The following is a 24,345-nucleotide window of genomic DNA, read 5'->3' as shown; positions in this document are numbered from 1 at the left end:
AGACAGCGCCTCGACGAATGTAGACCAGAGACCATGAGCCAGACTTGAGTACCAACCGTGCCGGTCACAGTCATTCTCTAGAAACAAACACATGTGAAAATAAGAGGTGGTAAGCAAACGCCACCTCTTTTTCCCTCGCTCTGGCAGCTTCTGATACACGCGTGTATGTCCGGACAACCAGTTCCACGACCTGCACAGAAAAAGAAAACAAATAAAATCAGGAAAAATGGTGCCGAAATTTCTGGGTACGTCTTTTGCAAGATGTGTTTCCCACTTCTCTGTCCTTCAAGCAGGAACTTGCGTCACTACACACATATCATCATCATCAGCAGCAGCAGCATGTCTTATGTCCACTGCAGGACGAAGGCCTCTCCCTGCGATCTTCAATTACCGCGGTGCTGAGCCAACCGATTCCAACTGGCGCCCGGGAATTTCCTAATTTCATCGCTCCGTCAATTATTCTGCCATCATCGACAGCATTTCCCTTCTCTTGGTACCCTTCCTGTCACCCTAATGGTCCAACTGTTATCTAACCGCCACATTACATGACCTGCCCAGCTTCATTGTTTTCTCTTGATGTCAATCAAATTATCATCCATACCTGTTTGCTCTCTGATCCATACCGTTTCTTTCTGCCTCTTAACATTATGCCTAGCAATCTTCGTTCCATTGCTCTTTGCGTGGTCCTTTACTTGTTCTCAAGCTTTATCAGTCTCCAAGTCACTGCCCCATATGTCAGCACTGGTAAAATACACTGATTGCACACCTTCCTTCTCAATCATAATGGTAAGATGTCGCTGAGGTAATTCCTTGGTAAACTTTAATCCTCCCCCATAAAGTTTAAATTGCTCACTTACTGAGGTAGCAGCCGAGTCTAATTCTTCCCTATTGCAGAAAATCAGGTAATCATCAACGTAACGAAATATCTTGATAACGCTATCACCTAAGGCTTTCTCTAAGCAGTTGTCAACCTTACTCAGGTAAATGTTGCTAAGAATAGGGGCAACCTTTGAGCCAATGCAAATGCCTGATTTCTGCAGAAAAACGCCATCTCTCCACCCAATGAGCGTCGACTTCAAGTACATTGAAAGAATTTCTAGAAAAGCTCCCGTGGAAACACCGCATCTGTCAATAAAGGCCGACTCTTGCACTTGTTCTTTAATGCACTCATTTACGGAATTTAGCAACCCGTCATGCGGCAAGGAATAATACAGGTCTTCGATATCCATACTAAAAGCTGTACAATCACCAGGATTCTCCTCTCTTAAATAGTGAACTAGCGCCTGAGAATTACGTAGGCAAAAGGGATCTGAAAAAATTAGTGAAGCTAGGCAGTTCTGTAGGTAACTAGCGACACAGACCTGCCACGTCCCTTTCTCTGAGAAGAAGAACGCTCACGCTGTATTTCGGATTGCATTGCTAGCCTTAAACAATCTAATTCCCATTTTAAGACGCCTGACCCTGTCCGACCGTTAGTTGATTACCTTGTGGAGCATAAACTTAGACCTGTAATATCTGACAAGGAAGGCTATTTCGTAATTATGCCAGATGACGTGTTTTCAGAAAAAGCGATTTCAGCCATAGAAAAGAATTTGCAACCAGTCAAACTCAAGCCTTCGGTAGTTAAGCAACGTGCGGTTGACCTCTTGTCAAGACATAATCTTGATAGGCTTGTTTGTAATGTCAAGAAAGCTAAATCCCTCACATTAGAACTGTTTTTCTCGGCAAAGACCCATAAACAAGAAATTCCTTTTCGTGCTATAGTGTCAGAGAAAGGGACGTGGCAGGTCTGTGTCGCTAGTTACCTACAGAACTGCCTAGCTTCACTAATTTTTTCAGATCCCTTTTGCCTACGTAATTCTCAGGCGCTAGTTCACTATTTAAGAGAGGAGAATCCTGGTGATTGTACAGCTTTTAGTATGGATATCGAAGACCTGTATTATTCCTTGCCGCATGACGGGTTGCTGAATTCCGTAAATGAGTGCATTAAAGAACAAGTGCAAGAGTCGGCCTTTATTGACAGATGCGGTGTTTCCACGGGAGCTTTTCTAGAAATTCTTTCAATGTACTTGAAGTCGACGCTCATTGGGTGGAGAGATGGCGTTTTTCTGCAGAAATCAGGCATTTGCATTGGCTCAAAGGTTGCCCCTATTCTTAGCAACATTTACCTGAGTAAGGTTGACAACTGCTTAGAGAAAGCCTTAGGTGATAGCGTTATCAAGATATTTCGTTACGTTGATGATTACCTGATTTTCTGCAATAGGGAAGAATTAGACTCGGCTGCTACCTCAGTAAGTGAGCAATTTAAACTTTATGGGGGAGGATTAAAGTTTACCAAGGAATTACCTCAGCGACGCGTAATTCAGTTTCTTGACATTTCCTTGATCTTCGAACAAAATCATGTCTGTTGGCAGTACTCCCCAAGATCTTCGAAGCCGTTGCTAAACTTTCAATCCAAGCATTCTAAATTAGTAAAAAACGGAATCGCCATGTCGTGCCTTAAGTCTTCCCTCACAAGATCCTGCATGCACAAAATGAGCGCCAGTTTTAATGCGCAGGTCCGGCGCCTATTAGAAGCAGGTTATCCTAATGTAGCGGTGGCCACTGTAGCTGAGCGCCTAAAGAAGTCGGTTTCCAGGGGGACGGACGTAATCACAGAAAGCAGTAATCGCAAAAAAAGAGTAGTGGCTATTCCGTATATTCATTCAGTGTCGCACAGGCTTAAAAAAGTTGCTAGTAGATATGATGTTAATGTTGCTTTCACTGCTCCCAATAAGCTAGGTAAGATATGCGCTACCGTACAGAATAAAAAGGAGCGGGTTAAAGGCAAAAAACGAACAGATATCTGTCCAGTGAAGCACAATAAGAACAACAGTTTTACAGAATGTCGTATGGGTGTGGTATATCAAATTCCCCTTAGCTGTGGCCAGTTATACGTAGGGCAAACGGGACGGTGTATCAATCAGAGGCTAATGGAGCATAAAAGGTCGTTAACCGGTGGATCGCTTTCTAATCTTTCGCTACATTGCCGAGATTGTAACTGCAAGCCAAAGTTAGATGAATGCGCGATACTGTACAGGCATAAGAATGAAGATACGCGTCTTATGGTAGAGGCATGGCATATCTATAATGGTGGAAGTGCGTGCGTGAGTCAGCCTTCGATTACTTTACATAAGGAAGAGATTAAGTGCCTTAACAGTTATCTCTCACGTAGACCAGCACGTGTACCCGATTGACACGTGGTGTTACCTTTCCTGAGCATGCGCAGATGAGTTTTGTGTCTTCTTTCATTTTTCGCCTCAGTGCTCCCTTCAGTTGATAGTCGGCGTTCGTGGTGTCCACTTCTCTACTCTTGTGTCCTGTCTGCACGCCTCACTTCTAGTTTGCATAATGAATCCTTACCAACTAGCTCAGCTTTCTGTCGTTCTAAGACACAAATACGTATCGCCCAGCCAGATTTTTTCCCACTTATTGTACCTGATAACCAAAGATGCTCTTGACATTTTGAATTTACTCTTTTCCATTTGGCTCCCTGATGGATGAGAATTCCGACTTCCCCTCCCTTTGTTTCCGACTTAGTCTGTTGCACCCTTCCCAAACATAATTCTCAATCACTGGCGACTCTTCAGAGTCTCTAAGGTGCATTTCTGTAACCGCATACACTCCTATTTGTTCTTTATTTAACTGCTCCTTAATCTCTACTCACTTTTTCTTTCTTCTGCCGTCCTGCATGTTCATGTAGCCTATTGTATGTCGAGCTCCCTTTCTTGCTTTCCTCCTTTTTCTGGTATTAACAGCGATGCTATTCTGAGGTTCCTTCAGGGGACCTTCTTCATTACTACCTACTCTGGCCTCCTGAGTACCCGTGGGCACCCTAAAAAAACACTAGCGAGACCAGCAAGTCGCCAGCCCACTTTTCGTACAAGCCTGTAATTGAAGTGGATCCCATCTCGTTGAAAACCACCACACCTTTTCAATTCCCTGTTTACTTAGACAACCTGGAAACCTTTCTCTCGGCTCATTTTCCATATCGCCTCATTAGCAGCCACTACGGCCCTTTGTACGTGAATGTCATCTGCAGGCACCTCCGAAACCGTGCACACCACGATCTGCACCAGACGGGATAGCTCGCGCAGGTCGCCCACGCTCTTCGTCAAGCGCTGGGCTAGTCCTATCCCTTTCCTGTTTAGGCCGTCATTTAGCTTACCTTCTACTATGACGAGTTTGCACACGTGGACATTTACCGCGAGCTTTGCTTTTGCTCGCTTCATGACAGAACCCAGTGTCCACCCTGGAAATGTCCCTAACGCCACACTTTTATCGCCTTTTACTCTCTCACTCTCTCCACAATTGCTTCTGAGCACCTAGCCAGGTTTGAGTCACCGGCAATAATCACCATTTCACTCTCTCTTACCCCCCCCCCCTGCTTTTCCCCTCCCTGCTTTTCCCTGCTTTTCCGTGTGATTCGGACTCGAGAAGAGGCAATGACCCCTGCGCTCCTGCTTTTTTCGCGTGGCGGTCTCAAGGTTGATGCCGCCTTTCGTCCACCCCCACCAACTCACCCGCCCGTCGCCCGGGGCAGCTACGCAATGCAGACTGATGTATACGGCGTGCTTCAGACCACCAACCGCTCTGCTATAACTGCGGAAAAGCACGTCACGTCTACCATCGGTGCCCATACCGTTACTTGGGACTACAAGTGTTTGCCGTGAACGCGTCGCACCCAAGGCAAGGTGAACAGCCTTGTGATATCTCAGACTACCTTGACACCACTCAGTGGAGTCCTTGACGATTGTCCCGTTCGCCGTCACAAGGCCGCTACCTGTCGCCGCAGCGCTGACCATACACTGGCCCTGCGCGGGGCCGGTCCATCAGCCCATATCCGGAAAGCTAAAAGCGGTAACCGATGGAGGTGCGGTTGTTGTACGTTGAAATGCCGAACATCCTCCGCCGCCGACGCTTCAAGATCTATACTATTGATAACATACCAACGACACACCGCCATCCCTACAAAGCCTCGAAGCCGAGACTACGCCATCTGCTGAAGACCTGGCGACGGGACGTAACGGCACAATGCGACGCAGATGTAATCCGACACCGTAACCTAACTGTAACGCAAGACAAAGAACCACCGACCTCGAAGTGTTTCTTGACGGCCACAGTCACCGGTATAGTACACAGAGGAGCCGACTACTGCCTCGTGAATGGATAATTTGCCGCCAAGTTAATAGAAAGTGAAGGCTGCATGGGAAGGCCCTCATAGCCTGACAGGTGGACGACACCAGCCCATTTGGTCACATGAAACGCTCCCGAATTCCACCCCTTATAACGCCAACTGGAATATGCACGGCAAGAGCTACAGCTCGTGACCGTACTTACTCTGCGACCTTCGTTATCTTGCAAGAGTGCTCACGTGACCCTATTCTTAAAGGTATCCCAAACAGCTTAGTGCACTTCAAGATGATGTCAGCATTCTGCCTTGCGCCTACGCGTACCCACCTACGCGAGGATCCGATGACTTATGGCGCTCAATGGCGCAAGGCCCAGTTATGGCCAAAGAGCGCCATGACATATAGTAATGATTTGTGTAAGTAATACGTATGAAATTATCAAATTGAGTTGCATAGATGTGATGTCGCTATAAGGTGACCCATTTCTTTAGCGATACAGCATCAATTACAAACGCTGTTAAGTATGGTACTGGAATCATCTATATAACTACACGGACATCATCCGAGGCCAGATGTGGTAGCTCACCAAACCACGTGCAGTCAGCTTAACCGACTTTCCACCGGGGAACATGTGCAGAGCACCCAGCTTGTTTTGTAAGGTTTAGGACGGAAGTTATCGTTTCAACATGGGTTATTAATCACATCAGGCACGTACCCAGGGGTGGGGGAGCCGGGCCCCCCCCCCCCCCGAAATCAGGTGGCATACCCTCCCCACCCACGCCACAACTCCTCACACATTCCTAAAGCGCCGGCAGATCAATGTTGAGACTTGGCAGCTATTAATCGTTCAGCATTATGCTGCCTTTTTCAGTCCTTTTAGATGGCGGTACTTCTTTTCTAGGAGTAGCTCTAGGACTATTTGACTTTAATCGGCATCTCTTGTAATGTGAAGTACAGTTTTCTCATAGATTCCGCACCCGTGCGATTAACTCGATATGCGTTCAGTTGTCACCATCTATTCAACCGTCACGCGCATAGCTGTTGCTTTTGTTAGTTCAACCGTCTTTGTTTAGGCTGATCCTGGGACCAGGAAAGAGATGCGGCTGTTACTGAGCTGGTCTGTACTCTCGTGTAACGAGTTGCGGCCGGAGAAAACGCCAATTGCGTTTAACTTTTCCCTTTGCTTCATTATTTCCTTGAGTTACGGCTCGCCGCGAAGCTGGCGGATGCCCGCAACCATATACACGTGATATGGGTTAGATAAGGTGGGAAATGAAATAATGTGAAACTGCGTCCATCATGAAACCCTGCAATAACCCTTAGACCCATAAGCAAGATGACTGTCGCCCGTTACCTCGTCTGTTTTTTCCTAATTGTATAGCACTTTTCGTGCAGAATTGGCAACCGGAAACAAAAATCGCAAGGAGTTGAGAAATTAAGCTACCTACGAAGGGAGAGAGCCAAGGCAACAACCGAACTGCAAGGAAAATCGAATAATAAAAAAGTTAACCGTTGTTTTTGAGAATATTTATGGATCAACACCTTTTTATTTAATAAGGAAGTAGAGAAAACGTTGCCGGAAGTGGAAAACAAATACTTGCTTTGAATGACGCTTCTACAGTTATCGGTCGAACCGCCTCACGTAGCCACATCTCTGCTGTGCTTATGTGGGTGTTTATCTAACCTTTCGCGGTGAGCGCAGTACATCTAGAATCGCAGAGTCCTGCGCTCTACGCGGTTGTGTGGGACTGGCGGCCGCACAGCGTTACGCAATTCGCGGAACTGTCAAAACTGATCGACAAGGCGAAAATAACTGATATTCGAAACTATAACATGTGAAAGACTGCAGAAGCTGTAAAAAATGAATGCAGCCTGAAATCAGTAAAAAAGAAACCTGGCTTCGGACAAACCATAATGTATAAACTAAAAGATAATATCATCAGCAATCTCGAAGATATAGTAAAAGCAGCGGAAAAATTCTAAGCTGACCTGTATACAGTACTCAGAGGAGACACGATACCTCACTTAGAAACAGTAATCAAGAGGATACAGAAAACACTCCTCTAACTAGCTATGAGGTCAGAAGGGCCCTGCAAGAAATGAAACGATGAAGAGCGGGAGGAGAAGGTGGAATAACAGTCGATTTAATCAAAGATGGAGGATACATAATGCTTGGAAAACTGGCGGCTCTTTATACGAAGTGTCTATCGACTGCAAGGGTCCCAGAAAACTGGAAGAATGCAGACATTATACTAATCCACAAAAAAAGGAGACGTTAAAGAATTGAAAAATAATAGGACCGTTAGCTTGCTCCCGGTATTATATAAAATATTTACCAACATAATCTCCTATAGAATAAGGGCAACACTGGATTTTGTCAACCAAGGGAACGGGCTGGCTTGAGGAAGAGATACATTACAATGGATCACATCCACGTCATCACTCAGGTTATCGCGAAATCCGCAGAGATAAAGATTACGAAAAGGCATTTGATTCAGTAGAGATACCAGCAGTCATAGAGGCATTACGTAATCAAGGAGTACAGATCGCTCACGTAAAAGGCTTGGAAAATATTGCTGCATGCGTGTGGTGTTTGTTTGTTTGAACGAGGCACGTGGGCGCCATCACTCCAGAAAAGAGGAGGAAGAACGAACTGGGCTCGCGCTGTGAATCTAACCGGTCAGAGCTGCAACCGTTGTTGTAAATATAATCTGTAAATAGTTTCTCGTCTTTCTGACTCTTCCTTCGCGTAAGAATATCTACAGAGGATCTACAGCTACCTTAATTCTACACAAGAAAAGCACGGAGATACCTATAGAAAAAGGGGTCAGACAGGGAGACACAATTTCTCCAAAGCTGTTCACTGCGTGCTTAGAAGAATTCAAGCTATTAAACTGGGAAGGCTTAGGAGTAAAGATCGACGGCAAATATCTCAGCAACCTTCGGTTTGCCGATGACATTGTTCTATTCTACAACAATGCAGACGAGTTACAAATTATTGGAGACCTTAACTGAGAGACTGTAAGAGTGGGGTTGAATATTAATATGCAGAAGGTGAAGATAATGATAAATAGTCGGGCGAAGGAACAAGACATCAGGATCACCAGTCGGCCACTAGAGACTGTGAAGGAGTTCGTTTACCTAGGTCAATTAATCACAGAGAACCCTGATTGCTCAGTGGCTATGGTGTTAGGCTGCTGAGCACAAGGTCGCGGGATCGAATCCCGGCCATGGCGGCCGCATTTCGATGGGAGCGAAATGCGAAAACACCCGTGTACCTAGATTTAGGTGCACGTTAAAAAACCCCAGGTGGTCGAAATTTCCGGAGCCCTCCACTACGGCGTGCCTCATAATCAGAAAGTGGTTTTGGCACGTAAAACCCCATAATTGAATTGATCATGAGAAGGAATGTACAGAAGAATAAAGATAGGTTGGATCGCATACGACAGACATTTCCAGCTCCTGACTGGAAGCTTACCATTAATATTGAAAAGTAAGGTGTGTACTCAGTGCATTTTGCCAGTGCTGACATATGGGGCACAGACTTGAGATCAAGTTAAGAACCGCGCAAAGAGCGATCGAACGAAGATTGTTAGGCATAACGTTAAGAGAGAGAAAGAGAGCGGTTTGGATCTGAGAGCGAACGGGCATAGACGATATTCTAATTGACATCAAGAGGAAAAAAATGTAGCTGGGCAGGTCATGTAATGCGCCGGTCAAAGAACCGTTGGACCATTAGGGTTACAGATTGGGTACCAAGAGAAGGGAAGCGCAGTAGAAGACGGCAGAAAACTATAGATGGTGCGATGAAATTAGAAAATTCGCGGGTGCTAGTTGGAATCGGTTGGCGGCAGGACAGGGGTAATTGGAGATCGCAGGGAGAGGCCTTCGTCCTGCAGTGGACATAAAACATGATGATGATGATGATGATGATGATGATGATGATGATGATGATGATGATGATGATGATGATGATGATGATGATGGAGGTGGTGGGCCCCCCCGAAAAAAATCCTGGGTGTACCCAGGATTTCTGTGCGGCCTCTCCATGGAGAGGGCGCACAGAGTGTGCCAGGAAAGGCAGTTCTGCTTATGGTATCTGTCCAACGGTAATTGCTATTGCTATTAATCTGGTACTTTTTTTTGTAAAGTGCATGGATACCCCACTGCATTTATAGCAATCCAACCCTGGATTGGGCGGTTGAAGACTGGGAAATATCTGCACCTCAAAAGCGTACACATCCAGTAGAGGAAGAGGTCAAAATAATTGGCAACCAGGTACAGTTACATTGAAAGCGTAAACAAACATCCAAAAGCCATCAAAAAGAAAGTGAGAAAAATAGACAACTTTGGGTGCAAAGGATGAAAACGAAAACGACCATGCAAGTATGGCAACAAAGAAATCACAGAGGGCAATCTGAACGGTAACATAAAGAACAGTGCTTTGCTATTTTAGGCCAGGGCCACTTGCCTCAGGACGAGAACACGGCAGAAAAAATATCTGCAACATAATGCGGCATGTGTCTGCCACATGAAAACTGCGGAGAGTAGAATGGGAAAGTAGTCGCCCAATAGAATGCGAACCGAAGTTAATGTCAACCTACCCGAAGCTCTAGAATTCAAAGCGGATGGTAGGATTAACCGGTCAGCGGTCGAGATAAGCTAAACACGATTAGGTATTGGGGTGAAAAAATCTGAATAGATATAATAGTACCAGGTCCGTTACAGATAACTGTAAAATGTAGATAAACAACTCTTAATGCAGAGAGTTAAAGATAATAAATTGATAGGGCAGAAAGCGATAGGCGAAATTCTTGCCTGGTAAACAAGCATAGGTTAACTGATTACTTCAAGCAGGCTAGGTGACCATTTGTCACCGCCCCCGTTTCGAAGTGGATGTCAATAAATCACCATCATAAGGTATCGAAGTACCGATGTAAAGTGTTCTGACTTTAGTTTGAAAAGAGACTAATTCTTAAGGGGAATTGCGCCTTTCTTTTTCAGACTTGCCGATGTCACCGTCGCGGGATAATTTTTTGACTGCGTTAGTTTTATTAAACTTTAACTACAATCACACTCAGCAAACAGGACCGCATTTTATACTCCTCAATAAACAATGCTACATGCCATACTAACAAGTTGCCGAAACTGCCCATTTCAAGTGCGCGTTCCATTTGCTGAGTTTAGGGTGAAGTTACTTGAATCTGGGCTCTACTGTATTCTCTGTTTTCGTACCTTCGAATTATCGAGTGTGCGGGAGAGTTCAGTTGCCTGTCTTTGTGGAACGCCATTTCTCTCTCCCGCTTGTTCCTTTCACAGTGAAGCTGTTAGCCGCACGTTGGCCGGCATTTTTCATGAGCGCATCCATGGGCAAAAATGTGCTCTTATCCCGGAGGTGGTGCAATATTGTGCCAACCCACGGCGGAGGTGAAGCAGGCTTCAAGCATTAAGCAAAGTGGAGCCAAAAGTGCATACATTCTTTGCAACCACGCATACAACATACACACAGAACATTCGTTTCAACAAATAACAAGCACAAACAAACAGGCCCGTGAAGTACTCCTGCCTTTACTTCACATGATTTTGGTCACCTAGCGATTGCGTTTATAATTTCATTTATTTCGTGTTTCCTTCTTGCTATTCCAGCAATATGTTTTATTGCGACAATAATAACACAGACGCTCTGCACGGGGGTTTAGATGGTGTGAACAGGCGGCAAAATGCGTTTGGCTGCAACAATTACAAAGGGAATTGGACGCACGGCAAGCACTTCGCTCAATCGGCTCGGTGGAAGAGCCGAGAACAGCGAAGGCGTTACTGGCCGAGTGTTGTACTCACGCGCATAATGCGCACACTAGAGTTCCTACGGAGCATGATGTCCGCATGCACTCGTGCGAACAGTAATAGTGAAGCTATACGTTATCCATTATTTCACTGCGCACTGACTAACATCTCGTGCACCAACGAGCTGCGACACCTCCAAAGCCACCTGATCGCTCCATCCTTGTGGGACGCCTGGAAGGTGCCAGTGCGGCCTTGCTTCTGCCCTGCTCCAGTCTTGCCTGCTGCATCCTGCCAACACGTCGCATATGCACATCGTTGGACCACCGCCTGTGGAATTGAAACGGACCGCTAAGCCTCGCTGTCGCGCTCAACTCGCAATGCGGAGCTGTCACACCCTTTAATGCGTTACGTCGCAGTAGAAAAAGAGTATAGGTATTTAAAGTGGAGAAGCGGTCACATGGCAGACGTGTATATATATATATATATATATATATATATATATATATATATATATATATATATATATATATATATATATATATATATATATATATATATATATATATATATATATTCTTTTTCTTTGAACCCATCTAAGCACGATTGAACCGTTCAGAAAGCCCTGAACCACTTCAACCAGTTAAATCTTCGCTCGGGAGCTGTACCTCAACCAAACAGAACATCACCAACGCGTATCGAAAGCAAGAAGAATTCGATTCGAAAATTCAATATATATATATATATATATATATATATATATATATATATATATATATATATATATATATATATATATATATATATTGAAGCGGTATGAGCCTTCGAATAGAAGATGAAGGAGCGCGGCGGGAACCAGGGGGACAGAGGAAGAGAAGAGAGAAGTGAGAAATAAATGTAGACGAGATGGACGCCAGTTCCACAGCAATGCTTTAAGTCTACTGTGTCCTTTAACTAGGAACGCTACAATATTTTGGCGCAGCCGACAACTGACTCCAACATGTGGGTGACATTTTTCCTCGAGGAGACCTCCGCAGAGAAGATCATCTTTTCGAGATACCAAGCTCAAGACGAACCAGCGGTGGAACTACCTCGCGAACTCAACTCGGCAGAACTCGTGAACCTGGTTTTAGAGAAGGCTTCCATAGACATTCCTGAACTACGTCGGAAGGGTGCGGTGAAAGTGAACTTGCGTCTGGCGATCTTCGACGAATTAGTTCTTGAACCCATGCGTCGAAAGGACTCTGCATCACGGTCTTCGACAGAAGAGGTCAGCCTCGTTTTGAAAGCTCTTCAGCTACCACAAGAGCAGATGGCGCAACAAAACCAACTGGTGACGTCACTTATAAGCTCTCTAAACGCTGAGAAGCCAGCGACAAAATTTGTCGAACCCGATGCGTTCGACGGCAAGTCTTCAAACCCAGAAAGTTGGCTCCAATTCTATGAATATGCCGCTGGGAAGAACAAATGGCACTCTAATGAGGACAAAATTACCAACATGCGTAGTTATTTAGGAGGTGTTGCACGTAAGTGGTACGATCTGCACATTATTGAAGATGTTGGCAACTCTTGGCACCAGTGGAAGGAAAAATTCTTGAAGACATTCCGAAGCAACCCAGTGCAAAAATGGGACGCCGCGCTCAATTTCAAATTCAAGCAGGGCTCCCCCGTCGAGTATTTCTTTGAAAAACGCCGCCTTTTAAAGCTGGCCGAGCCTATGCTTCCTCCTTCTGCCATAGTAGCTCTAATAATGCACGGATTGCCGGCGGAAGTCCTGAAGCTAGCGCAAGCACGATCACCTAAAACTATAGACCGGCTCTTGGAGTGCCTTCACGACATACCATCTACTTCAGACGAAAATACAACCGCTGGCTCAAGCAGTCGCTTCAGACGGACCGGCGCGGACTGGTCAAGCCGTAATCCGCGAGAACCGAGCCGCCTTGCAGGCAACACAGAGTTCAGGGAACAGGCGGGACAGAAACGAGTTCAGGCGGTACATGCGTTAAGTCTACTGTGTCCTTTAACTAGGAATATATATATATAAACGAGAAGAAAGGGGGTTAACCGAGGGACCCGATAATTATTAGTCATATAATGAGAAGCCAACAAACACTGACACCAAGTACAACATAGGGGAAATTGCATGTGCTTAATAAATGAAAGAAAGTAATGATAAGTTATTGGAAATTAAAGTGGATAAAAAAACAACTTGCCGCATGTGGGAACCGAACCCACAACCTTCGCATGTCGCGTGCGATGCTCTACCAATTTTTCATCCACTTTAATTTCCAATAACTTATCATTACTTGCTTTCATTTATTAAGCACATGCAATTTCCCCTATGTTGTACTTAGTGTCAGTGTTTGTTGGCTTCTCATTATATGACTATATATATATATATATATATATATATATATATTCACTACAGCTACTGCAGTGATTCTTGCGGTCAATGCGGTAAAAGCAAACTATTAGACAACTATACGAAGTAAGGATAGTAGTTTTATTGGCCGTGTACGCTTCTAACATTCGCTCACTAACTAAAATATTAACAGGCGAAACTGAACACACCTCACTCGATGACCACGGACACTCGTTGTGAAAACGCAGCCGCATAGAAGCGCGGCGACCACATCGAATGAATTGACCTTCGTGCTTCCTCTCGCTCAGACGCGAAGTAAAAAATTAAAATTAAATTATGGGGTTTTACGCGCCAAAACCACTTTCTGATTATGAGGCACGCCGTAGTGGAGGACACCGGAAATTTTGACCACCTGGGGTTCTTTAACGTGCACCTAAATTTAAGCACACGGGTGTTTTTGCATTTCGCCCCCATCGAAACGCGGCCGCCGGGATTCGATCCCGCGACCTCGCGCTCAGCAGCCCAACACCATAGCCACATAGCATCCAAGGCGGGTCAGACGCGAAGTAAGCGGCGAGAACAAAGCACACGTGAAACTAGCAGCCATCGGCGCAGCTAAACTCTGTCTCCCCTCGCAGATCGCTTTCAGGATAGGGCACGCACGGCTGCGCTCATCCGTGTCGTACGCAGCCGCCGCCAGAGTACAACGCCCCCCGTCCACGTACCCGGTGATGTGCACGCGACGAAAGACGGCGCGCATTCACCCCGCCTTCCTCCCAAGCGCACGCGAGGTCGAGCCACCGTCATCCGTTCACCTTCGCCCGCTTTCACTCGCACACACAGCATGCGGCGCGCGGCCAAAAGTGTTGTCGCACTTCGACTTCATACGAAACATCTCGCCGACGCCTGAAATGCGCCTGGTGTGTCGATGTAGTCGCTGTCACCATAATAGCAAAGGTCGTCGCGTTTCGTCGTCGACATTTCGTCAAGCGAGTGCTTGTGACGGTCTAAAACAATTGTTCGCTGATGGCACTGCCATTTCGGCTGATTAGACAGCGAGATTTACAAGATATAATCAATCTATCAATAGTCTTTATTGTATCTGTTTTCTGGCACCCAAGTACGAAGCCACAAGGTTCAAACAGCAGACCGAAGCTTTCAATTTTCGAAGACGCTTCTGTGTCCTCGAAAAAAGATTGAATTAATATTATTTGACCTCAGCCGACCTTATTGACTAGCGTCGTCAAGAAACATGTACTCAAAAACAAAGACAGGATTTTTTAGAAATGTGTCTACCAGCACAACGCACCTGCTATATATCTCAGCTCCTCTTATATACATTGTCTTGCAAAAACAATTAAGGGGTGACGTACCACACATCAAAAATAAATAAGGCCAACATTCGGAGATACCGTGCATTATAAACGCTAACGAAGCTTCGGAGCTACATATTAGATAAATAAGGCCTTTCACAAACCGAAGTAGTCTTGTAGATACATACCACTGTTAACCCACTAACAAATATTTTCCACAATTATTTAGTTTTTTTCTCAGCAAGGATACCTTGAGACAAGTATGCAAATTTCATGTTACCTATTGAGATAAACCACTGGTCCCATACGTCTGCCATATAGCATAAGTTTCTGGTCGTAGTCAAAGAAAACAGCCTTTTCACGCAGATAATTGTTTCACTAGTGTACGTTCTGACGAGCATTCCGCCGGTATAACGTAAGAATTGTTTCGCTCGATTCTATGCATTTACCCATCGCCCACTGAATCAAAAAATAGAAAGTCCTCCTACGTGTAATAAGTTCGGCGTTCGGATTCACTACAACATCATTGTCAAGTGTAGAAGGTATACAAACAAAAACATACAGTCACCACAGTGGCGCCCAGAGTCTCCGTCGCGGAAACCCAAGGTCACTGACTCTACCTGGAGCGCAGGACCGAGAACCCTACACCGCTTCTCTCACGCCTCTCCTGTCATTTCTCAGCCTTCAGAGAACAAAGCAGTTCTGTGCTGAAGGGTAGGACTACTAATTTCCGTAAAGGATGCATCCCTTCTGGAAACAACGAAGCAACGAAAATGGTGCTACCGCTCATGTGGATCGTCCAGGAAGTGGGGGTTCTCCGTCATACGTGATGAAGCTCTTGCTGCCCATTCCCCAGTGCCACTTCTCTTCTGCCATTCCCTAACCCATCTCGCGTCCTTTCCGAAATAAAACGTTCCGTTCATGAATTCATTCATTATTTTATTGCCAAGTGCCAAGACAGCGCCTCGACGAATGTAGACCAGAGACCATGAGCCAGACTTGAGTACCAACAATGCCGGTCACAGTCATTCTCTAGAAACAAACACATGTGAAAATAAGAGGCGGTAAGCAAACGCCACCTCTTTTTCCCTCGCTCTGGCAGCTTCTGATACACGCGTGTATGTCCGGACAACCAGTTCCACGACCTGCACAGAAAAAGAAAACAAATAAAATCAGGAAAAATGGTGCCGAAATTTCTGGGTACGTCTTTTGCAAGATGTGTTTCCCACTTCTCTGTCCTTCAAGCAGGAACTTGCGTCACTACACACATATCATCATCAGCAGCAGCAGCATGTCTAATGTCCACTGCAGGACGAAGGCCTCTCCCTGCGATCTTCAATTACCGCGGTGCTGAGCCAACCGATTCTAACTGGCGCCCGGGAATTTCCTAATTTCATCGCTCCGTCAATTATTCTGCCATCATCGACAGCATTTCCCTTCTCTTGGTACCCTTCCTGTCACCCTAATGGTCCAACTGTTATCTAACCGCCACATTACATGACCTGCCCAGCTTCATTGTTTTCTCTTGATGTCAATCAAATTATCATCCATACCTGTTTGCTCTCTGATCCATACCGTTTCTTTCTGCCTCTTAACATTATGCCTAGCAATCTTCGTTCCATTGCTCTTTGCGTGGTCCTTTACTTGTTCTCAAGCTTCTTTATCAGTCTCCAAGTCACTGCCCCATATGTCAGCACTGGTAAAATACACTGATTGCACACCTTCCTTCTCAATCATAATGGTAAGATTTCAATTAGGAGCTGGCAATGTCTGCCGTATGTGATCCAACCCATTTTATTCTGTTAATTTCCTTCTCATGATCAGGGTTCCCTGTGATTATTTGACCTAGGTAAACATACTCCTTCACAGACTCTAGAGGCCGGCTGGTGATCCTGAACTCTTGTTCCCTTGCCCGGCTATTCATCATTATCTTTGTCTTCTGCATATTAATCTTCAACCCCCTCTCTTGCACTCTCTCTGTTTAGGTCCTCAATCATATGTTGTAACTCGCCTGCATTGTTGCTGAACAGAACGTCATCGGCAAACCGAAGGTTGTTGAGGTATTCGCCGTCGATCTTTGCTCCTAAGCCTTCCCAGTTTAATAGCTTGAATACTTCTTCCAAGCACGCAGTGAATAGCATTGAAGAGATTGTGTCTGCTTGCCTGACCCCTTTCTTTATGGGTATCTTCCTATTTTTCTTGTGTAGAATTAAGGTGGCTGTGGAATCTCCGTAGATATTTTCCAGGGTATTTACGTAAGCAGTCTGTACTCCTTGATTACGTAACGCCTCTAGGACTGCGGGTATCTACTGAATCAAATGCCTTTCCGTAATATATGAAAGCTATATAGAGAGGCTTATTTTACTCTGCGGATTTCTCGATAACCTGAATAATGGCATGGATGTGGTCCCATGTAGTGTCCCTTCGTGAAGCCAGCTTGTTCTCTAGTTTGGCTAAATTTCAATGTTGACCTTACTCAATTGGAGATTATTTTGGTAAACATTTTGTATATTACTAGGAGTAGGCTAATGGGTCTATAATTTTCCAATTCTTTAACGTTTCCCTTTTTGTAGATTAGTATAATATTTGCATTCTGCCAGTTTTCTGCCCCCCTTGCGGTCGATAGACACTTCGTATAAAGAGGTGCCAGTTTTTCAAGCCTTATGTCTTCTCCATCTTTGATTAAGTCGAATGTTATTCCATCTTCTCCTGCCGCTCTTCCTCGTTTCATGTCTTGCTAGCCCCTTCCGACCTCATCGATAGTTATAGGAGGAGTTTCTGTATCCTGTTCATTACTGTTTCTGATTGAGGTATCCTGACTTCTCTGAATAGTTGCTCCGAAAAAAAAAACTCATCAATAAAAGTGTCCTAATCAACTTCTCTTATTCATAACGTGAGGACATCTGTTAACATAGAAAATTGTAGGGCGTCACAACGTATGGCATGCCTATCTTTTATGAATGCGAAATATCGCGCGCAATTTCAGACGTTCATCATCGAAACTGAAGGTCAAACCCCGGAAATATCATGACAGCGTGTCCCCGCTGCACGTCAGACGGCAACGCCCCGTAAAGAAGTGCTGGGCGAAGTTCGAATGACAGTATGCCGTGACAAATACTGACCCGCGACAGAACAGCGTTTGCTTGCCAGGCAAAGCGTTCCGTGTCAGTAGCCGTCGCGACTGCTCGAGTCGTTCAGTTTGAAACTTCATCGGGCTTGTCGCGATTAGCAGTTTCGGTCTGGTGTGATTGCGGCGCCGGGTTTTCTGCGCTCCGGTGCGCCCGCGGTTTAGATACTGCCTGGATTCACCATTGAAATGTGGTTATAAATACCTCGAATTAGGCGCGACTTTTACGATATTTTTAAAATGAGGGTGGAGTGAAATGTGACTGCCTTCAATCTCGCCATTTAAACAACTTCCACTAAGGCACTAATAAAAAGTGTTTATTTTTTGTTAATATTTCTTCCGAAGCTCACGTTATTAGCGGCAAAGTGTGTCCGCCTTCCTTAGGAACTCCTCTGATAAAAAAAATACGTTCGCTGCGCTTATATTCTCTTTATAAAACTTTTGTATTAATTGCCTAAAAAGCTTTATACTTCTGCATGGAGTGTTTCAGCTAAGTCGTGCCACACATTAAAATTCCACGTGGGAGTCACAAGAATGCAGCCAACCTAGTATCTTAAGCTGAAGCTCTTGTTGAGACTACTTGGTGCATTCTTGAACACAACCGGGAAGCGCGAAAAAAACAAGGACGAAGATAGGTACGTGCGGAAGACAGGCATCCGTCCTCTGTTCGTACTTCGCCTTTGTCTATTCGCACGGCCCCATTAATGTGTTCAACGTAGTGTCGTCTGCCATCCTATTGTGCGACTCAAATATTTCTGCGCTATGAGCTTAGGTAACCTTCAACCGTAATTTACCAACCTTTGAAATATCGGTTTAAGCGCATCATGTTCAATGTAGAAGTCATAAAGCTATTTAGAAATATTCAAATAGTCTGTTTGCTTGACCATAGATGCAGTAGTCTTAATTTTGAGGGAGACTGCACAAGAAGCACGGGCCAATTAAAAAAGTGCCACGTGACAACGCGCTTGCGCGTAGAGAGACGTCAGTGCGTTCAAACATGCCACCAAGGAAAACGTGTGCCCTAACTTCTAGCAAACATTGGCCTCCCAGATTACAACATGCATTTCGCACTTAGAAGTCTGCACAGGAACTCTGTGTGCCTACTATAAAAGGATGGTGGCCCACCGGACGAGTGCGCTTATAAGTAGCAGCAGGCTTATACTTGGCTCTACTCTGCATACTCACGGACTCGAAGATGTGCCTCCTGGCTTTCCTCCACGGCTCCGAAGCTCAGGGCCACACCGACTGTTGGGATTTCATGCAAAGATTATAAGTCGAGGGATGTCACTCACGCAAAACACGTGAAAGTTAGACGAGGGCATCTGACTATTATGTACGGCGTGCGCCGTACAAAATAATGGTATTGCATTGTCTTCAGCGAAAAAAGAAAGAACAATAAAAATGAAACACGGGCTAGCACCATAATAAGACCTCGTACGGTCATGGCGCATGCTTGGACCGTGCGCAATACAAAACAAACATCTACTACTGCTTTACACGCTCGCGCAGTTCACAGCCAGTCGCTCGACCACTCGAAAATAGTGATTCGCCCCGCATGGTATGCTGGTATAAGTAAACAAGACCGTGTTATTCATGTACGGAAACGTCTTCCATGAAACTAGGTAGTCGTGCAATGTACTTACAGATAATATTTTAAACGCTCGTCAAAATAGACAGCTCAGCTTATTGGATCCGTAGCTGAACGGTACCAATGTGTATCGTAGGTACACATTGTTGCCAAACTACAACTGAGGACTATAGTGAGAATGCTGGAGTTAAGTCATATTAGCGAAAGGAACTTTTGAGAAATGGACAACTGGTCGCCGAGGCTGATTGTAGGCTCAAGCGCGCACACCGCACTTGATGCTCCGTTCGCCTCAACGCAGCAAGTGCTCCGGTCAAGCTGACCCAAACCATTTCGGAGCGTCGCAAAAACACCGCTTCCCAAGTAGAAGACGTCCCGTGATAGTAGATATAGGACACGAGCGCGAAATCCACCGAAAACTGCCGCCGGGCGTACACCTTGCACGTAACACGAAGCGTTCGCCGAAGACAGCGTCTCTTCTACCCACAGATGGCGCTACTGCCTTGGCAATATGGCGGCGCGTGTTAAAAAAGGCCTATAGCTGCAGTCCCATAAGGGAAAACGCGAGTTCACGTGTTGCGCAGACACTCTTTTAGCAATAAATATATTAATATGTTTGCCGCATTTAAGGGTAGGAAGGCGCTGAATTGCTGGTGAAAAGAACACAGGCGGAAACACAGACGAAGACAGAAAAGACTATGCGTGTCTGTGAGCAAAACGTGAACAAGGTGAATGCAGGAGCCAACGTTTCGACAAGTGGACTTGTCTTCTTCAAGGCCTTGACTTTGCCTTGAAGAAGACAAGTCTACTTGTCGAAACGTTGGTTCCTGCATTCACCTTGTTCACGTTTTGCTCATCGTCTTGAATTTCCATCTCTCGCATTCCCCATCTTTTATATGCGTGTCTCTGTTATTTTCGTATATATTTTCCAATAACGTGCACTTCCGGTTGATGCGTTGCATAACTGCCAATTAATTTTTCACCCGCCGAGAAAAGCTAGCGCTTTTCTGCGTTTAGTCAGCACGTTGTGCACTATCCGGAAGAAGAACCACAATGCGCTTAATGGCGGCGCGATCACGTGTTGAAAGATTGCAGCACCCATGCAGCGGCACTGGAAACGGTATATACTGTTTCGCTGTCTGAGATATATCACTGTTTTTATAGGTTGACACATATCTACGAAGGATTTCTGATGACGACGATGTATAGCATTAACGCATGGGGCAGTCGTGCACTCATTCATATATTGCAGTTCTCAATCATTGAGCTGCGGGATGATCAGAAAGAGTCACTACGGTTTGCGTTCTTTTTTTTTCTTTGCCTCCAATACGCTGCCTTACGCGCTTCACTTACCGGCCAAGAGCACAACGACACATGTAAGGGAGAGAAACCTCATGTCTGGACGAAGGCTGACCTCGGTACCTGCAAAGATAAGATAATCTAGGTTACATGCATGATACACCAAAAACACCTTCAAACATTTTGACGCTAAATAAGGTGGCAGCTTTTGCGCCATGTAGCACTGCCTCGATGTATGTGTTCTCTCCACCTCGATTCACACGCCCCCGTGCGTCAGACGCAGAGCGAGACCGATGGCCAAAAATCGGGACCTGCAATTTATTGCCTACATTACTGAGGAGGCCCTTCGGCACGCATATATTTAGCATCAGGATAAACAGAATACGGCATTTTAGTTCGCAGTTTACGAAGAGACACGTCGAAGTGGATGCATCCGAGGACTCCTGTACGAGAATCGGCTTACATTGGTACGTTCCGCAACCTTCTACGAAAGTATCAGGAGAACACATACTTCCTGTCCTTCTATAAATTAACCGCCGTATTGTAGAACGTTCTTCCACTTGACTCCAGCAAAATCGAAAGCTGCGGCGCCTGTCGACAGAAGAGGTCACAGCACTTACATGGCTGTCCGGCAGCCTTGAGAAGTGCAGCATATCCTTCAGTCAACAGGCGGCGCTGCGCTAAACTCGCTGAATTGAAGCATTTACATGCATTTAAACGTGCCTGAGTTTAAAGCGAAGCGAATCGGAGCATTAGGCGGTATCTGTATCTCTATCTGTCGTTTCTAGATCTACACAGTCGATTTGCTATGCATCCCGGCACACACTGGATTGAGCACCCTCAACGAATCGGCTCACCGCGTTGCTCGAGGCCTCACTCACCGTCCATCATCGGAGGAAGAGCCCCCGCGGGGGAACTTCAAACGTCTAGGCGTGGGAGGATCGTATGACCAGGTTCCACGACATCACGACACACTACCAGTTACAAAGACGCGTACGCCCATTCCCTCACGCTAGATTAGACAGGACGCAAGCAGTACACTTCAGACAATCACAAATAGATTCCTACAGAAACACCAGACTCATGCACCCCATGTATCCAGACATGTACACTACAAACAGACCCACATCGTGTGGCGAGGTTGCCACACCTAATAACATGTTATGGGAATGTCAGCACTTAACAAACAAGTCGGGCAGTGCCGACCCCTGCGTCTCTTCCACCACTCGCCTCCGCTTGCGCTGGAAGACCGCACTGCTCTGCTCAGCTCGAACCTTACAGCACACCTCTGGGCCGTCCAGCGAGCCGAGGAAGCCGCTTCGAGACAAGGTATCGGAACCGCGTCCGCGGCGTGTGCCTAGACCCACTAAAAGGACGCCGGACTCAAATCTTATTGATTTGAAAATAAAGCTTACGCGCTCTCTCTCTATCGCGCGAAAATCACACATAACAGCAACGAGCTAAGTGCAGTTATATATGTTTCTTTTGTACAAATTTATTCAAGGCGGTTGCTGTATTCGGTCTAACATTTGCTTGTTTTCAATTAGGAGCTTTGGAATTGTATACCTCAAGCTGTGCATCCCATAATTAGTTCTAATCTTAAGTAGTTTATAGTTAATTCACACGAAAGTTGCGGTCTGCGGTCGTTTGAAGATAGATAAACTCAAAATTTGCCCAGTTTCCTTTAATTTGCGCGAACATATAAAGTGATAGCTTCTCTGTATAAAGAAGATTTGTTGGAACTAATTTATACCTCATTTTATATGGAGATGTGGTATCATTGAAGCGGACGCGTTCAACAGCATGAACAGCTCTTTTTTGTAAAACCTCTAGTTTCTTTAAATTTGTCGTTATTGTAGAGCCCCATATAAGTAAGCAGTATTGTAGATGGGACTGAGTTAGTGCATGATATATAACCGGTTTTATTCTGTTTGGAATTAAAGAACCTATTTTTCATCGTGCGCCAATTGTTCGAGATAGCTTACTTTGGAGGTGGGATATGTGGTCATTCCACCATAAATATTCCTGAAAAAATACACCTAGGAACTTTACACTGCTCGTGTTTTCAAGAAATGCGTCTTCAAAACACAGGTTGAAATTATATTTTATATGGGAGTTTTGCGCTCTGAAGATGACACATTTCGTTTTACTTATATTTAACTGTAACTCATTTGCATCTAACCATAGTGATAGTTCTCTTAGCCATATATTAGCTTTTAATTCAGCCTGATACAAATTTTTACTATGAAAAAATACATTTGTATCATCTCCTCAGTATGGGGTTGTTACAGAGGTCATTAACATATAATAGAAATAAAAGGGGACCTAATATCGAGCCTTGCGGTACTCCCGTTGTGATTATGTGGTGATCTGAGGAAACTGTTTAATATCACGTACTGTTTCCGATTTTCGAGATAACTTTTGATTAAGTCATAAGTCTGGCCACCTAAGCCGAAACAGGGTAGTCTTTAATAATATTGAGTGAGGAACTGAGTCAAACGCTTTCTTAATATTAAAGATATCCCGACCGTAAACTGTTTGTTTTCAACATTCTCAACTAATTTTACTTTATTGCCTAATAGCACTAACTCAGTTGACTTGTTTTTTGTGTGTGTGTTTTTTCTTAAATCCGAACTGCTGCGGTACTATCAATTTGTGTTTTCCTAGTTATTCTTCTACATATAAAGCGTTCAGTTACTTTCTAGAATACATTCAGGACGGAGATAGGACGATAGTTTTGCAAGGCATCTTTTTTTTCCACCTAAAAAGAAAAACACCTGATACATGTTTCTTCAAGAGCCCCACAAGTAATCGTAAAAAACTGGTGGGACGCAAATATATATTTATATATATTTTCTTTTTCTTTGAACCTATCTAAGCGCGAATAAACCATTCAGAAAGCCCTGAACCACTTCAACCAGTCAAATCTTCGCTCTGTACCTCAACCACACAGAACATCGCCAACGCGTATCGAAAGCAAGAAAAATTCGATCGGGCACCCGTCTTTGTAAGATCTCGGCTAAGAAAGAACATCGCGATCCATCGACAAGAATGCATGACAATTTTAGAGAACTTAAAAAAAAAACATAGCTAAGAAAGAGCGACCACGAAGACATGCCCATTTCGGCATTGCGACCACAAAGTAACGCTACGTAACGGCATTACGCAAACCAACCTTCAATGGATGACTTGTGGACCAGAGCCTCCAGCTTCCAAGGGCGGTCAAAGACTACACCGACGCAACATAAATGGAATATATACATGCGTCGGGCCGGAAAGAGTCGCGCGCACAAAGCTGGTAATTTCGCTGCAGTGTCAATGATACCTCGCGTATACGAAGTACAGGCGGCATGCGCACAGTAATTGCGCCGGCACTCGCTTACACAGGATGCGTGTCGATATCGGCAGTCGGCAGCCGCTTCCTAATTGTGGCCCAGCTACCCAGCGTTCAAATTAACCACTTACCGAGGTGTCTGAAGTGTTTGCGAGCGCGGGGAAAAACAAGATCCAGCCCAACTTGCACAGAAGCTAGCTGTTCGAAGGGGACGGAAGGTGACTCCCATTATCTCACGCAGGCTGAAAAAAAGAAAAGAGCAAAAAGAAAGCGGTTCCGGAGATCTGTTGGTAGGAACAGCAATCGAAGGATTGGATGAAACATAATAGGATCCTTCGTTTTCGAGCTTTATACTTGTTTGAAGTTCAGGGGG

At 45.1% G+C, this 24,345-nt stretch overlaps 1 protein-coding gene across 1 annotated transcript; it reads right to left on the bottom strand.

Annotated features, from left to right (window-relative positions):
• Positions 1 to 23,939, bottom strand: LOC135910212 (uncharacterized). Its single transcript, XM_065442265.2, has 6 exons — positions 23,814 to 23,939; positions 20,693 to 20,761; positions 18,940 to 18,999; positions 15,707 to 15,772; positions 11,161 to 11,282; positions 1 to 190 (listed from the first exon to the last, which is right to left on the bottom strand). The coding sequence occupies exons 1-6, from the start codon at positions 23,899 to 23,901 to the stop codon at positions 71 to 73; spliced, it is 525 nt and encodes a 174-aa protein (XP_065298337.2). The 5' UTR covers positions 23,902 to 23,939; the 3' UTR covers positions 1 to 70.
• Positions 23,940 to 24,345: the final 406 nt, after the last annotated feature.

This window comes from Dermacentor albipictus, chromosome 10, assembly GCF_038994185.2.
Source record: "Dermacentor albipictus isolate Rhodes 1998 colony chromosome 10, USDA_Dalb.pri_finalv2, whole genome shotgun sequence".
Taxonomy (NCBI): Eukaryota; Metazoa; Arthropoda; class Arachnida; order Ixodida; family Ixodidae; genus Dermacentor; species Dermacentor albipictus.
The sequence above is the reverse complement of the archived record's forward strand: the minus strand, read 5'-3'. Positions and strand labels throughout refer to the sequence as shown.